The 15362-nt window shown below is 42.2% G+C and overlaps 1 protein-coding gene across 1 annotated transcript; it reads left to right on the top strand.

The window, feature by feature from the left end:
* The first annotated feature begins 518 nt into the window (after nt 1-518).
* Nucleotides 519-7675, top strand: LOC143768812 (nicotinamide N-methyltransferase-like). The gene is made up of 5 exons (XM_077257449.1): nt 519-605; nt 743-844; nt 1921-2116; nt 3790-3997; nt 5921-7675. The coding sequence occupies exons 3-5, from the start codon at nt 1966-1968 to the stop codon at nt 6348-6350; spliced, it is 789 nt and encodes a 262-aa protein (XP_077113564.1). The 5' UTR covers nt 519-605; nt 743-844; nt 1921-1965; the 3' UTR covers nt 6351-7675.
* Nucleotides 7676-15362: the final 7687 nt, after the last annotated feature.

Genomic DNA, 15362 nt, shown 5'->3' with positions numbered 1-15362 from the left:
AAAATATAATACCCTAATGACATGCCCTTTTCTGCCAAGGAAAACACGTTTTTGAGTCGCCTCCCCAAGCAAGCTGATGCCTTTATATTCTCAGCTTGCACCAGGCACCTGGGTTCACTGGGGCAGAAAGTTTTAGAATTTCGAAAACTTTTGACAAACAATTATGTATGTGTAGTAGGTCAGATATATAAAGACTAGTGATGAGCGAATGTGCTGGGATAAGGTGATATCAGAGCATGCTCAGGTGCTAACCAAGTGACATGCTCGAAAAACATGTCTGAGTTCCCACGGCTGCATGTCTCGTGGCTGTTAGCCGCAACACATGCAGCGACTGCCTAACAAACATGTAATCCCTACATGTGTTGTGGCTGTTCAATAGCCACAAGACATGTAGCTGCGGGAACTGGAACATATTTTTCGAGCACGCCAAAGTCACTTGGTTAGCACTCGAACATGCTTGGATAAGACCTTATCCCAGTACATTCATTCATCACTAATTAAGATCTCTAAGTCTCTACTTCTTCCCAACCACAAAAGCTTCAGGACACGAACTCAGAAATATTAACTTGATTTTCTGAATGCACAGATAGCAGTCGTTGTGCCAGGTAGGTGCCAGTTGCTGGAAAAATTAGGAGAAAAGTGTAATAAGTGATTCAATACTGTAATGAGTTGCATGTTGACATAAAGCTGATAGGTATGAAGTAGCCTGTTAATCAATGTCCACTTTTACCTCTCTGTAAAGTTTGTGAACGCCTATCTACCACTATACAGAAACCTCGTTATATACTCCTACACTAGACGCCTCGCTCCACTCATCTCAGGATATTTCAAGACATGAGAAAAGGTAAGTAAGGACTCATCTGTGTAAATATATTAACGGCAGTTAATGCAAGCAATGACTTCAGACTTTTCATCATGTTACATCACCCAGATGAGGGCATTTAGTGCTCAGAGGTTTGTAATGTTTATGCTGTATATACTACATAGGGAATAAAAGAAGATAGAGTGGCACTTCTCTGAGCACAGCAGGAAAGTATTAATATGACTATTAAAAGTAAAGCCTTTTACCGCCTTGGGTTCTGCAGGCAAATTTCCATATATCTTGTAAACAATTGAAGATGAGTGCAGCCGACCTGGTTGCTGTAGAAAAGTGTTCTAGAGAGTTCCAGCAGGGTATAGTCACCTTTCACTCTGTACAGTTAAGTATTAAGAGTGTCCGGGTTCCTAGCCGCCTGAAAAATGAGCATTTTGCATTTGAATTGCTCATGGTTAAAAAAAAAAAAAAAGTGACAGGAGACGAAACATGTGCGCAATACAGTTCAGAAGAGTTCAGGAAGGTTGTAAAATTCAGAATAAAGTTCATTGGCTAATCTTTAATCTTTGAAACTTTTTATCATTCATAAGAAAGCAGGAAAGATGTGAGATGTGGAGCACAGTTGGCCAAATTATAGATGGAAATCTATAGGTAAATATCAAAATTTCCTTCTCATAAGTTTGTCTGTGCCTGTCACCAACCTTTTCTGATGCCATGGTTAGTGGTGGATAATATCATGATGTGTCCAGTGCTTTTAGCTGCTGTCTTTTATGCTCCTTGGAAAGTAATATATATCTTAATAAATGGCAGGAAAATAATCCGCATTCAGAAAAAACAAAAGCTGCCTCTGTTAGAGCTCGTTCGCACTGTTATATATTCGATCCAAGTGTTATCCATGAAAAATACAGACGGCACTCAGACCAATGTTATTTATTGGGGCGCGGCAGATGCATGATTTTTTTTTCATTAATCGAATCTGCAGGTGAAAAAATAATCAGCGTGCACTAGTGTCTACCGTAAATCGAATGAGACTAGGCCAATCAAGTACGAGTGTTCTGATGATGATATTTAATTGATAAAATACATAAGATTTATTTGTATCACAGGCCGTTTCAGAAGCATCTAGCAGATAATCCTGAGGACAGAACATCATGGCTACTACTTTTACCTCCCAGCAACAGTACATTGATGAATTTGACCCCAAAGTTTACTTACAGACGTACTATGGGGCACGAAGCGGAATCCATTCTGGAGACTTTATGGAATTTGTTATAAAAAATTTACATGAAACTTTCATCAAAGGTGAGAAATTCAGAGATTGTTTATTACTCGAAAGGTTCAATTTTGACATTTATAGTGTCATTATTACTCATATGGCTACTTTACTGGAGTACTTTTCCACTTTCATGTAAACATCGTGGGTGCTAATGTTATGGATCACCTGGTGAGGTGGATTTGCTAAGCTGTAGGTCGGGATGAGCAGCACGGATCAGAGGTGTTGATGCAGTGGAGTTTAATAGCCCAGATGGCACATGGAGCACCAGGTATCAGTAGATCTGGATATATCGAATGGCAAGTGGATCAGTGGATTAAGAAATAAGTACAGGCACCTTGGATAAGCAGACATGAGTGTGCAGACATCATCTTGGCGCAGCAAGTCAACGTATGTTGCCTGACATCTTAGTACAGCAGAGTCAAATGTGCAAATAGAACTTGAAAACAGCAGAGCTAAGATGGAAGACTGGTACCTTGTAGCCAAGCAGAAGATGTGGACAGCTCATTTGAACATCAGAGCTGATATGACAGACAGGTACCATGCAGTAGCAGAGCAAAATGTGTGGGCACCACTTTGGAACAGCAGCGCTGAGATGGCAGTTAGGCAATGTGGATCAACATGTTAGGGCATGTTAGGTTAGGCTATCGGATGAACTAGATGGACTTAAAGTCTTCCTTCAACCTTAATAACTATGTTACTATGTTACTATGTAATGTGGAGAAACAAAGTCAAGCGAGCAACACTACCTTGGAGCAACAGAGCTGAGTCAGCAGTCAAGCATCTTGAAGTAGCAGAGCCATGCTTACGGTCAGCAGTGAACCACGTAGCAGCAGAGCTAAGTCTGTAGTAATCACCTTGAGTAGCAATAGATAAAAAGCCCGAGTGTGCGGACAACATGTTGGAGCAACAGAAGAGTATTTGTCACACGATGTATAATTGCTGCAGTGCCCAACAATAGCAGAGCTGGGTTAGGTAAGTGTTAGACACCTTAAGAGCTCTACAAGGGGGACATCTAGGGGGCATACTGGGTTAATTTAATAACCCGATGCATAAGACAGCTGAGGCAGAGGAGAAATGCACAGATTGGAGATTCTTACTAAATTTAAAGATGTGTTCATTAGAGGTTTCAACCCACGAAAACAGATTTCTTTACATGCCTGTGTGATGCTGAAGGTACGATAGAGAAAACCTACTGTCACACGTACCAATTGTCTATCTCTGCTCCAGTCAGGCCATAGTCTCATATGAAACTTTTCAAAACCTCATTGCCTCACGTAATGCTGAGGACCACTAAGCGCATTGCCTTTTTGTGAGCAAAGATCTTGACGTAAACCATGTGTACCCCTTTTTCCTTTCTTCATGTCATGGAAACCATTGTACCACAAGTGGCCACTACATCCTATGTTATATCTAAGAAAGAGCCCACCATCAATATCTCATCTTTAGTAATGAGTTTTGGACCCCACACAAGCAAAACTGAACCTACCCCTCTTATAAATAATCTACAGTGAATGGATCATATTAGGGGTCAGATAAAAAACTGCAGAATGACAATAGAAGTAATCAACTGGTAAATTTGCACATAATGAAAATTGGCATAACCCTGATAAACATCCCTTTTACTCTTGCATAGAACTGGCTTTAATTTGGAATTTCTAATATTCCTTTTTTACCTGATATTTTAATTTTTTTTTGCAAGGTGGAGTAAGAGGGAACACACTGCTTGATTTTGGAACTGGACCCTCCATTCATCATCTCCTCTCCGCTTGTGAAGTGTTTGATAAAATCATCGTTTCAGACTTACTTGATCAAAATCGTGTTGAATTCGAAAAATGGCTGAAGAAGGATCCAGATGCTTTTGATTGGTCTCACATCATCAAATCTGTATGTGAGCTAGAAGGAAATAGGTAAAAAGTTTTAATCAACTTTTCTGCAACTTTATACACTGCCTTGAAAAAGTACCCCTTGAACGTTTCAATATTTTGTCACTTTATACTCAAACTTAAATGCATTCCTGCGCAACTTAGAACCATCTTCAGAAAAAATCGCACCCTTTGTAACATCGTTGCTCCCAGCAACGTAACTCGTAAGTGTTCATCCACATCCAGTTGCCGGACACACCATAATCCGGGTTGCTTTGCTTGCAGGGCAGCTAAGTGTTTATGTTGTGGTTCCATCAGTAATGGAGCGAAAGAATTTCGGTCATACACTACGGGCATCAGTTTTAATATTAACTGCCATGTAAATTGCCACTCTAGCTATGTAGTTTATCTGATCGAATGTGGTTGTGGGCTGCAATATGTCGGGCGGACGATACAGGCTATGCATGCAAGGATGAATAAACACCGTCAGAACATCCGGAATGGGTATTTAATGCATAGTCTGTCAAAACACTTTCTAGCAGTACATAATAGGAACCTAAGTTCACTAAAGCTTACCATCATAGATCAGATACCAAATGATATGCCTGATCGCTTTACCAATTTAGTAAGAAGAGAAAGTTATTGGATTTTTAAACTCGGCACACTGGCACCTGAGGGGTTAAATCTCATCATTGAAAAGGTCACATAATGCCTGCACTTTTGCCCCGTTCTCTTATTATTTTTATGCATTTTATTGTTTTTATTCTATTTGATTTTATATTATTATGCTATATCCTTTCTTTTTTACCTTTTTTGATATATAAGTTTTTAAACTGCGTTTGCGACTTGTATCTTAATTAATCATGTGATCCCATCTAATCATGTGTTCTGAACAAATGCTCCTTAAATCTCATTGGTTGGTGCTCCTTTATATACTCACTCTGGCCCACTCTCTGTATACTGCCACCTGATGAAGACGGAGCTGTTCCGTCGAAACACGTTGTGGATTTCAATAAACAAAGAAACTTTTAATCCTTTCATCTGTGTCCTGTGCACTCCCATGTGACCGGAGTATCTTGCAACTCACTGTTTATTCCTCTCCTGAGGCACCCGGCAGGAGCTGCATCGGACCTTTCTCAATCAACATCTCCCTTGACCGCCAGCGTGGCGCTCCGTTAGCCTGTCTTCTCTGTATCTATCCCAAGCAAAGTGAGCACTAAGTAGCGAAGCAGACAAATTGCCATGTCAGGAAAGAGACCAGATGACCCCTCTATTGTAACTGTTACAGATGAAATGTAGTAGTAGCATTCAAATGAATAGTTATCCATGTAATACATTGATGTCTCCCATCCACCAAAGGGAAAGTCATTCTTTTGGAATAGCTCTCCATTTAAACTCATTGTAGTGGATCGAAGACGAAAACCCACTATTACTGTATATAGCCTAGAGATGGATACCAATTATCCATAAACCACTAGCACAAAAAATAAAATCAATAAAGTTTATTGTTTATTGAACATAGGTTAAAAAACATATATCTCAAAAATAAAGGACATATGCATGAGGTTAACAACAAAGAGGATATATCAAGTATAGAACGATGCAGCGGTGGTAAGTCAAAAGATAATATAAGGCAATGGTGTCACATCAGACAAAAAGGTGCGGGTCATCCAAAAACAATATTTGCCAGTGAACATTTCAAGAATGTATCTCTAGTGTATTGGGTCTCTAGTGAATCAATTGGGTCATACAAGTGACGATATTATATGCTCAGTGCTTACCCATAATATCAAATGCCAGGTCACTGACACCACTGCAAATGCCCTAAACGCGCGTTTCGCCCATGTGCTTTTTCAAGGGGAATGTGTATTACTGTATGGTGTCCATATTGTCTGGCATCTAGTTGTCGGTTGTCTACTTTTCATTAGCAGATCAATAAGTGAAATAATATTCTTGCATGTTTTAAAGGGGAGATTGTGAAAAAAAGGCAGAGAAACTCCGCAGTAAGGTGAAAGAATTCCTGAAATGTGACGCTCTTAAGAGAAACCCTTTCGACCCCGTCGTTGTACCACCAGTGGATTGTCTCCTGTGTTGTCTCTGTCTCGAAGCTCCGTGTAAAGACTTAAAGTCATACTGCGAAGTTCTGAAAAATTTCAAGGACTTGATAAAACCTGGAGGTCACCTTCTAGTTCTAAGTGGTCTAAATGCTACTTTTTATCACGTTGGTGACAAGCGGTTTAGTGTAATGTCCTCAAAAAAGGAAAATCTGGAGATGGCCTTCAAAGGGGCCGGTTACCAGATTGAAAAAGCTGTGTTTACTCCACGTGTGGATAAAACAATGATGGATGTTGTTGATTATGATGGTATATATTTTATTCATGCCCGAAAACCAAATTAGCACCAAATTCTTCAGCATTACTTTGAAATGTAAACATATTATGCTAAATTGATAAAAAAAAATAGATGTGGAATAAAAGTAAGTGAACCTTTTGTAATAATCTCATTGGTTACTAATGTGTCTGATTGTTATCGAAGTTGCAATTATAGACTGTCTATTTAATTAAAATCACAAACCGTTGAATCATTCATGACTTTTATTTGGCACATCAAGTGAAAAAGTAAGTGGAGCCTTAATCTCAATATCTCCGGTTAGTAGCGGTCTTCTCCAAATATTTCCAGAAGCAGCTAATAAGATTTGCTCTATAATAAGGAGGATTTTGCACCATTCTTCCCTGCAATTGTTTCAGTTCCTCAATATTTCAAGAATGAATTGCATGTATAGCCCTCTTCAGATCATGTCACAGCATCTCAATAGGGTTAAGGGAAGGACTTTTCACTTTGCCATTCCAAACCACAAATATTACTCCTTTTTAACCATTCTAACCATCCTTTGGTTGATTTTCTGATGCGCATGGAGTCACTGTGTAGGGAGGGGAAAGTTAGGGTCGATGAAGACGCTGTGGCAACAAGGGGTTGCATAATGATGTATGCTGTTTTAATGTGTGATACATTTTTTTTTATTGTATTCCTATGGCTGGTTTTGTGTTTCGGTTCTCCTCTAGGTTTTACCTGATGGCCGTCCCTAGGAATGCGGGAGGTTTGTCCACTAGGGGAACCACACAAGTTATAGCAATATAGCTTGCACTACACAGCACTGTAGGTAGTTAATAGTGTTGGGACTAGCCCATAGTCTGGGAGGGGTTAGATGAGTGAGTTTGTATAAGAAAAGGTTTCCGGGTCAATAAGAGTTCTGGAGGTGGATAGGAGAAGAGAGCCAAATTAGGTGTCAGGGAGAAGAAGCAAAGCTAGACAAGTCAGATTCAACAGGTGCAAAGAGAGGCAGAGCCGAACAAGTGCTGTTAGTTCAGGTTTCTCCACAGCATAAGGACAAGTCCAAAGTTTCGTCTGGACACCTGGACAGTCTTGGGCTTGAGGTATGGAAGAGGAATTAAGAGCCATACCCCTTTCCCCCTGTGAGGAAGATGTCGGCCGGGTCGCAGAGAAAGGGAAGGATGGTGGTCCTCAGGGAAGCTGTTATGCCAGAAAGAGAGTCCCTAGGGCCAGCTAAGACAGTTGGGCTAGGGACGAATCAGGCAGAAAGGAGATGAAAACTGACAGGCCAGTAAAGAAAGGAAACATCACTAAAATGGGACCATGTTTTATTCTGTATGCTGCAGCCTTGTGTAACCGAATTGCACAGTAAAGTTGCACCTGTTAACCCGTACCCAAGATCTACTGTCTTGTCTGAAGCTACAGCTGGATCCGATCCCATGGATGAGCAGGTAGGAAGAACTACTGAATGAATAGTGAGTAAGGAACAAACTCCACAGCAGAACACCTCGTACCTGTCTGACTCCTGTATAGAACAGGGGTTTCAGGGCACAGTGAACTGAGTTCCGGCCCCACAGCAAATCGGCCCCGTAACCCATTTCATTTATCTTTTTGCATCAACCAGCATTTCTTCAACTCATGGACTGTTGCATAGACACTCTTCATTCTGCCCTTCTCAGAAAGCTGATGACCCGAAATGGAAGCTGGCATTTGCGCATGCCCTTATCAGGAAAGCGCTCCTGCAGTGGTCTGTGCTTCAATTGCACAAACTTGAGATTTACAGTCAAGGCCAGCATAAGGCTAAATGGTGTCCTGTGCAAAATTGCTCTTTGGAGCCCCTTTCCTCATTATTTTATTCAAAACAGCTGTGAGCAGGTATTTTTAGGCTGGGAAGGGCCAGATAACCATAGACCTTCCCAACCTAATATTATCAGCCCCCAGCTGTTTGCTTTGCCTTTGCTGTTATAAAAAGTGGGGGACCCTAAAAATTAATTACGTGGGATCCCCCCTATTTTTGTTAACCAGCAGAGGTAAAGTAGACAGCTGTAAGCTGATGTTAATAGGCTGGGAAGCTCCATGGTTATTGTGCCCTTTCCAGCATAGGTAAGTTTTACTTACTGTAAAATTAAAAATAATAAAACACCATATTTCTCACCTGTTCAATGATAATCCATATGACCAACGACATGCTCCAACACTGCTAAATTTGGATTGCATGGCTGAGCGGTGACATGATGCTACCACTCAGCCTTGAATCCAGGAGACCCTAAGCCTGAGAATTCAGTTTCAGTGCTGAGCGCTAGCATCAAAAGGTGACCAGAGTTCATCAGCTATGAACTCCGTTCACCTTATGACATCAGCGCTCGATACTGAAACTGAGGGGGCATATATAGAAATCATAGAGTACTATGCCAGCTATAGTGTCCCCCTGAAATATGGTATAACGCCCCCACATTGAATTCTTCCACAGTACCCTGCACACACACACGGTAGGATGACCCTACTACACCTCACTTGCCTTCAACCCTTCCTGGCAAAGTGTGGTGATTCCTATACATTATACTGTTATAATGCCCAAACTGTGATCGCCACACAGCCCTCCATGCAGTATAATAGGCCTCCATACACTATAATGGCCCCCGCACCCTTCCCCTTATTATGATGGTCCTAATTCAAGTATCCACACTGTATAACAGCCCCCACTAGCCCTCCAAATAGTATAATGGCCCCCACCTAGGCCTCCAAACAGCATACTGATCCCCACACAGCTGTCTACACAGTATTATGGACAACAAAAAAACTTTCACACTGTATTATTGCTTAGATGCAAGAGAAGGTATGGAAAGATATCCAGCTCCGGAATTAAAATCAAAAATCTTTATTTATGTAGCTTAAAATGAAAAACAAAGCTGTCGGACAATATACTGGTAATACAGGAGGAAGAGTGCCTGGAGCAACTGTTATTTTGACTATTATTATTTCTGTTGAGGGAGTCAGGGTTAGCATCAAAATAACAGTTGCTCCAGGCACTCTTCCTCCGGTATTACCGGTATAATTGTCTGAAAGCTTTGTTTTTCATTTGTAAGCTACATAAATGAAGATTTTTTAGTTTATTTCCGGAGCTGAATATCTTTCCGTACCTTCTCTTGCAAGAGTCCCATTTTTGGAAGAGACGCTATTCCATGCTCGGACCATTTCAAATGCTGTGGGAATCATCATAAGGGTGAGCAGAATTTAAACTTTCATAAGTTCATAATTGCCTACATACAGTATAATGGCCACCACATAGCCCTCCAAACAGTATAATGGTCCACACATAGCCCTCCTAACAGTATAATGGCCCCCAACACAGCCCTGCAAACAGTATAATGCCGCCCCCCACATAGACCTGCAAAAAGTATAATGGCTCTCCAACATAGTCCTGCAAACAGTACAATGCCCCCCACATATATCTGCAAACAGTATAACAGCCCCCACATAGTCCTGCAAACAGTAAAATGGTCCACACATAGCCCTCCAAAGAGTATAATGGTCTCCACAAAGGTTTCCTAACAGTATAATGTCCAACCACATAGACCTCCATATACTTTAATGGCCCCCACATAGACCTGTAAACAGTATTATGGCCCCCATATATTCCTGTAAACAGTATAACGAACCCCATAGCAGCCACGTAGTCTGCCGCCATTGACTTTGGCAATGGTGAATATTAAACAAAAATGATGGGAGCAAACTTTGTCTCCTGTTCAGGCAAAACAGTACAAAGCTTTGGAATAAACCTGAGTATTAACCACATAGTCTTCTGCAACAGGAGAAAATACCTAGAGCTGCATTCACATGCACATTCCATACAATGAAGAATACAGATGATTTATACAGCATTGCATGTATATATTTGATATAGATGCATATATTTTTCATAAAAAAGCATCAAAATGTCAGCATGACAAGAAGTACAACATACTGTATGTAATAAAAAAAACTGCATAGCTTAAACTACAGTTCTATTGCATGTATTATCAGAATATGACCTATTGTAGACCTTGCATGACATTTTTAGTTAGTCTTTATAATTGCACAGTGAGATGACTCGGTAGAAGGGGTATATTGGATGACAATGTATTACGGTAGATTAACTGCTATCAACTGTCCTATCATTTCAGTAGAGAAGAATCGTTTCCATTAGTAGTGATGCCGAGTTGGACTAAAGGAATGTGAAAGTACAGCAAGAAATTACATTTTTTGTCTCATCTTATGGCTTTTTTTACAACACTGTCCAAACTTGTCCTCTTGAGTCATCTTTCCTAGAAGGTTGATTCTGGGATGTAAAGATAAATAATATAGTTGTCAGATATTTTTAAGAATTTCAAAGAAAAAAAAAGAATAATTAATTGGTAGGTCTAAATTCTGAAGAAAAGCTTCAATGTCAGGCAAATTTCCATACATCTTGTAAACAATTGAAGATGGGTGCAGCCAACCTGGTTGCCGTAGAAGTCTTCTAGAGAGAGTTCCAGCAGGGTATAATCACCTTTCACTCTGTACAGTTAAGTATTAAGAGCAGAGGTGTATCTAGGATTTCTGGCACCCGGGTCAAGAATTCATTTTGGTGCCCCCCCCTCAGCCAAGGACGTATGCGATTTGCACACTCAGTCATGTGCCCACAAGCTCCTCTCCCTACTGCTCTCAATGTTCAGTGAAAAACTGAGAGAAGCAGAAGAGAAGCTCGCTGTCACAGGACCACAAGTATGAAAATCGCATATGAGTGAAGTGTCCATGTGACGACTACTGGAACCTGCAGAGCTGAATCCTGACATCGCAGCATCTGAATTATCACAACTAATGCACTGCACACTTTTAGGATTCTCCCTTGCCGGTGGACAGTCATGTCAGCACAAGCATGCGATTTGTATACTTCTGGCCACATTCCGACTAGACGTGCCCGGTCTCACTCAGTTCATTTTCATTGACTGATGCCACACATGTCTAGTCAGCATGTGACCGCATGTATGTAAATCGCCGGCACGAGAGAATCCTGACAGCGTGCAGTGCGCACTGTGAGAAATCAGAAGTCTGAAGTCACAAAGAATGACTGCAGACTCATTACAAACCTGGACATTCCCTTTAATGCCCCTAACATAAAAAATAAAACAAATTAGTTAGTATCAAAAATAACATTTACGTCCAGGTACCTTATAGATGACGTCGTCCAGGGGCTGGCTGGCACTTTTCAGCCTGGGGGGCAATCACAAGGCAGTGGCCCTCGAGTTGCGGTGGCCCTCCTTTTCCCTGCTTACCTCTGACCATTGCATTAAAGCAGCAGACATAACAGGCTTTAAAAACAGGCTGGTACAGAGATATGGGAACAGAACTGAGCTTGCTGCATAGATATGGGAGCAGAACCGAGCTTACTACAGAGATATGGGAGCAGAACCGAGCTTACTACAGAGATATGGGAGCAGAACCGAGCTTACTACAGAGATATGGGAGCAGAACTGAGCTTACTACAGAGATATGGGAGCAGAACCGAGCTTACTACAGAGATATGGGAGCAGAACCGAGCTTACTACAGAGATATTGGAGCAGAACAGAGCTTCCTATAGAGATATAGGAGCAGAACAGAGCTTACTGCAGAGATATGGGAGCAGAACGGAGCTTACTACAGACATATGGGAGCAGAACGGAGCTTACTACAGACATATGGGCGCAGAACGGAGCTTACTACAGAGCAGTATAATATAGTAAAATATATAGATGAATTAGAAATGGCGACACACGCAAACGTCATCTGCATTAGTAATACATGCACCATTACATAATTAGTTGTAGGCTGGGTTCACAAGAGTGAAGTTTACATTCTGTATACGCACCACAACCTCCAGCCTCGCGGAGGGTATCCCTCCAGTAAACCCAGCCTGACGGGGACAACCCCTTATAAATGGAAGTGTGCTCCTCTAAACCATGCAATCACTGCCAATCCTCCAACCGTAAGTGGTGAATTTCCAGAGCTGGGAAATGGAATTTCAATATTAGAACACGTCAACTTTGGTTCCCGTCCCTCCTCAAGGAAGTAAGGCAGACAGGTGTGATAAGACTATTAGAAAAACTACTGCCACACACACGGCAGTACATACTGGCAGAAGTGTGAGGGCATTAGTGCCTGTGTATGGACATGTCAGAGGCTAGAGAGAAGAAAGTTTGGTCCCTCTTAGCTTCTGGCAATGTTTTACCTCAGCTCACATTTGGGCCATACCATTGTAAAACAGGTAGACACATTTACCCACTGACCCTACTATTCATAAGGAACTGCTGTCTACCCCTTAGTTGCCCACTGTATATAGTCAGTGTGGGGATGTGGGCTACAGAACAACACAGGGCGATGACACTGCTACCTGAACCCTTCAGCTGCCCCACAATATGCAGGGAGTAAAACCAGTACAAAGTATGGCAGCCTCCCTGCAGAGCTGTCCAGGGCCGGACTGGGACAAAAAAGGAGCAATGCCACACAAACCCCACCAGCCCACAGACTATAAAGGTACCTTCACACTCAGCAACTTTACAACGATATCGCTAGCGATCTGTGACGTTGCAGCGTCCTGGATAGCGATCTCGTCGTGTTTGACACGCAGCAGCGATCTGGATCCTGCTGTGATATCGCTGGTCAGAGCTAGAAGTCCAGAACTTTATTTGGTCGTCAGGTCGGCGTGTATCGTCATGTTTGACATCAAAAGCAACGATGTCAGCAATGTTTTACATGGAGCTAACGACCTGTGAGAACGATAAATGAGTCGCCGTTACGTCACAGGATCGCTCCTGCATCGTTCTGGAGCTGCTGTGTTTGACGTCTCTACAGCGACCTAAACAGCGACGCTGCAGCGATCGGCTCGTTGTCTATATCGCTGCAGCGTCGCTGAGTGTGACGGTACCTTAACACTCCCCCCACACCCGATCAGTGGATTTTCCTATACTGTGTTGTGCCCTTCAACGCTCCTCTTAAAGGCGTTATTTGAAGAGCTATGTGTGAATGTCGCCACAGTGCCCACGATTGATCGCTTCTTTAGAGCGCCGGTTCTCGAGATCATGGGGGTCCCAGCGGTCGGACCCCAGCAACTACAAAGTTCTCGGGAAAGGGGATTACTTGGTATAATCCATTTAAATGTGTTTTCCAATATATATATATTTTATTTTCCCATAGTATTCCTGAAAATAATAAACCAATATTAACCCTCCCAAAGACCAATGTCGCCTATCCGAGAACAGGACAGGAACAGGATTGGCAGGAGTGGTACTGTGCAGTGTATATATACAGGACAGGAGGAGGGTACTGTGCAGTGTATATACAGGAGGAGTGGTACTGTGCAGTGTATATATACAGGACAGGAGGAGGGTACTGTGCAGTGTATATACAGGAGGAGTGGTACTGTGCAGTGTATATATACAGGACAGGAGGAGTGGTACTGTGCAGTGTATATATACAGGAGGAGTGGTACTGTGCAGTGTATATATACAGGAGGAGTGGTACTGTGCAGTGTATATATACAGCAGGAGTGGTACTGTGCAGTGTATATATACAGGAGGAGTGGTACTGTGCAGTGTATATATACAGGACAGGAGGAGTGGTACTGTGCAGTGTATATATACAGGACAGGAGGAGTGGTACTGTGCAGTGTATATATACAGGACAGGAGGAGTGGTACTGTGCAGTGTATATATACAGGACAGGTGGAGGGTACTGTGCAGTGTATATACAGGAGGAGTGGTACTGTGCAGTGTATATATACAGGAGGAGTGGTACTGTGCAGTGTATATATACAGCAGGAGTGGTACTGTGCAGTGTATATATACAGGAGGAGTGGTACTGTGCAGTGTATATATACAGGACAGGAGGAGTGGTACTGTGCAGTGTATATATACAGGACAGGAGGAGTGGTACTGTGCAGTGTATATATACAGGACAGGAGGAGTGGTACTGTGCAGTGTATATATACAGGACAGGTGGAGGGTACTGTGCAGTGTATATACAGGAGGAGTGGTACTGTGCAGTGTATATACACAGATACTTAGATTTACACCACGCAAGCAATATACAGTGCCTACAAGTAGTATTCAACCCCCTGCAGATTTAGCAGGTTTAATAAGATGCAAATAAGTTAGAGCCTTCAAACTTCAAACAAGAGCAGGATTTATTAACAGATGCATAAATCTTACAAACCAAAAAGTTTTGTTGCTCAGTTAAATTTTTATAAATTTTAAACATAAAAGTGTGGGTCAATTATTATTCAACCCCTAGGTTTAATATTTTGTGGAATAACCTTTGTTTGCAATTACAGCTAATAATCGTCTTTTATAAGACCTGATCAGGCCGGCACAGGTCTCTGGAGTTATCTTGGCCCACTCCTCCATGCAGATCTTCTCCAAGTTATCTAGGTTCTTTGGGTGTCTCATGTGGACTTTAATCTTGAGCTCCTTCCACAAGTTTTCAATTGGGTTAAGGTCAGGAGACTGACTAGGCCACTGCAACACCTTGATTTTTTGCCTCTTGAACCAGGCCTTGGTTTTCTTGGCTGTGTGCTTTGGGTCGTTGTCTTGTTGGAAGATGAAATGACGACCCATCTTAAGATCCTTGATGGAGGAGTGGAGGTTCTTGGCCAAAATCTCCAGGTAGGCCGTGCTATCCATCTTCCCATGGATGCGGACCAGATGGCAGGCCCCTTGGCTGAGAAACAGCCCCACAGCATGATGCTGCCACCACCATGCTTGACTGTAGGGATGGTATTCTTGGGGTCGTATGCAGTGCCATCCAGTCTCCAAACGTCACGTGTGTGGTTGGCACCAAAGATCTCGATCATGGTCTCATCAGACCAGAGAACCTTGAACCAGTCAGTCTCAGATTCCTCCAAGTGATCATGAGCAAACTGTAGACGAGCCTTGACATGACGCTTTGAAAGTAAAGGTACCTTACGGGCTCGTCTGGAACGGAGACCATTGCGGTGGAGTACGTTACTTATGGTATTGACTGAAACCAATGTCCCCACTGCCATGAGATCTTCCCGGAGCTCCTTCCTTGTTGTCCTTGGGTTAG

Source organism: Ranitomeya variabilis, chromosome 4 (genome assembly GCF_051348905.1).
Source record: "Ranitomeya variabilis isolate aRanVar5 chromosome 4, aRanVar5.hap1, whole genome shotgun sequence".
Lineage (NCBI taxonomy): Eukaryota > Metazoa > Chordata > Amphibia > Anura > Dendrobatidae > Ranitomeya > Ranitomeya variabilis.
This window is presented reverse-complemented; position numbering and strand designations above follow the sequence as displayed.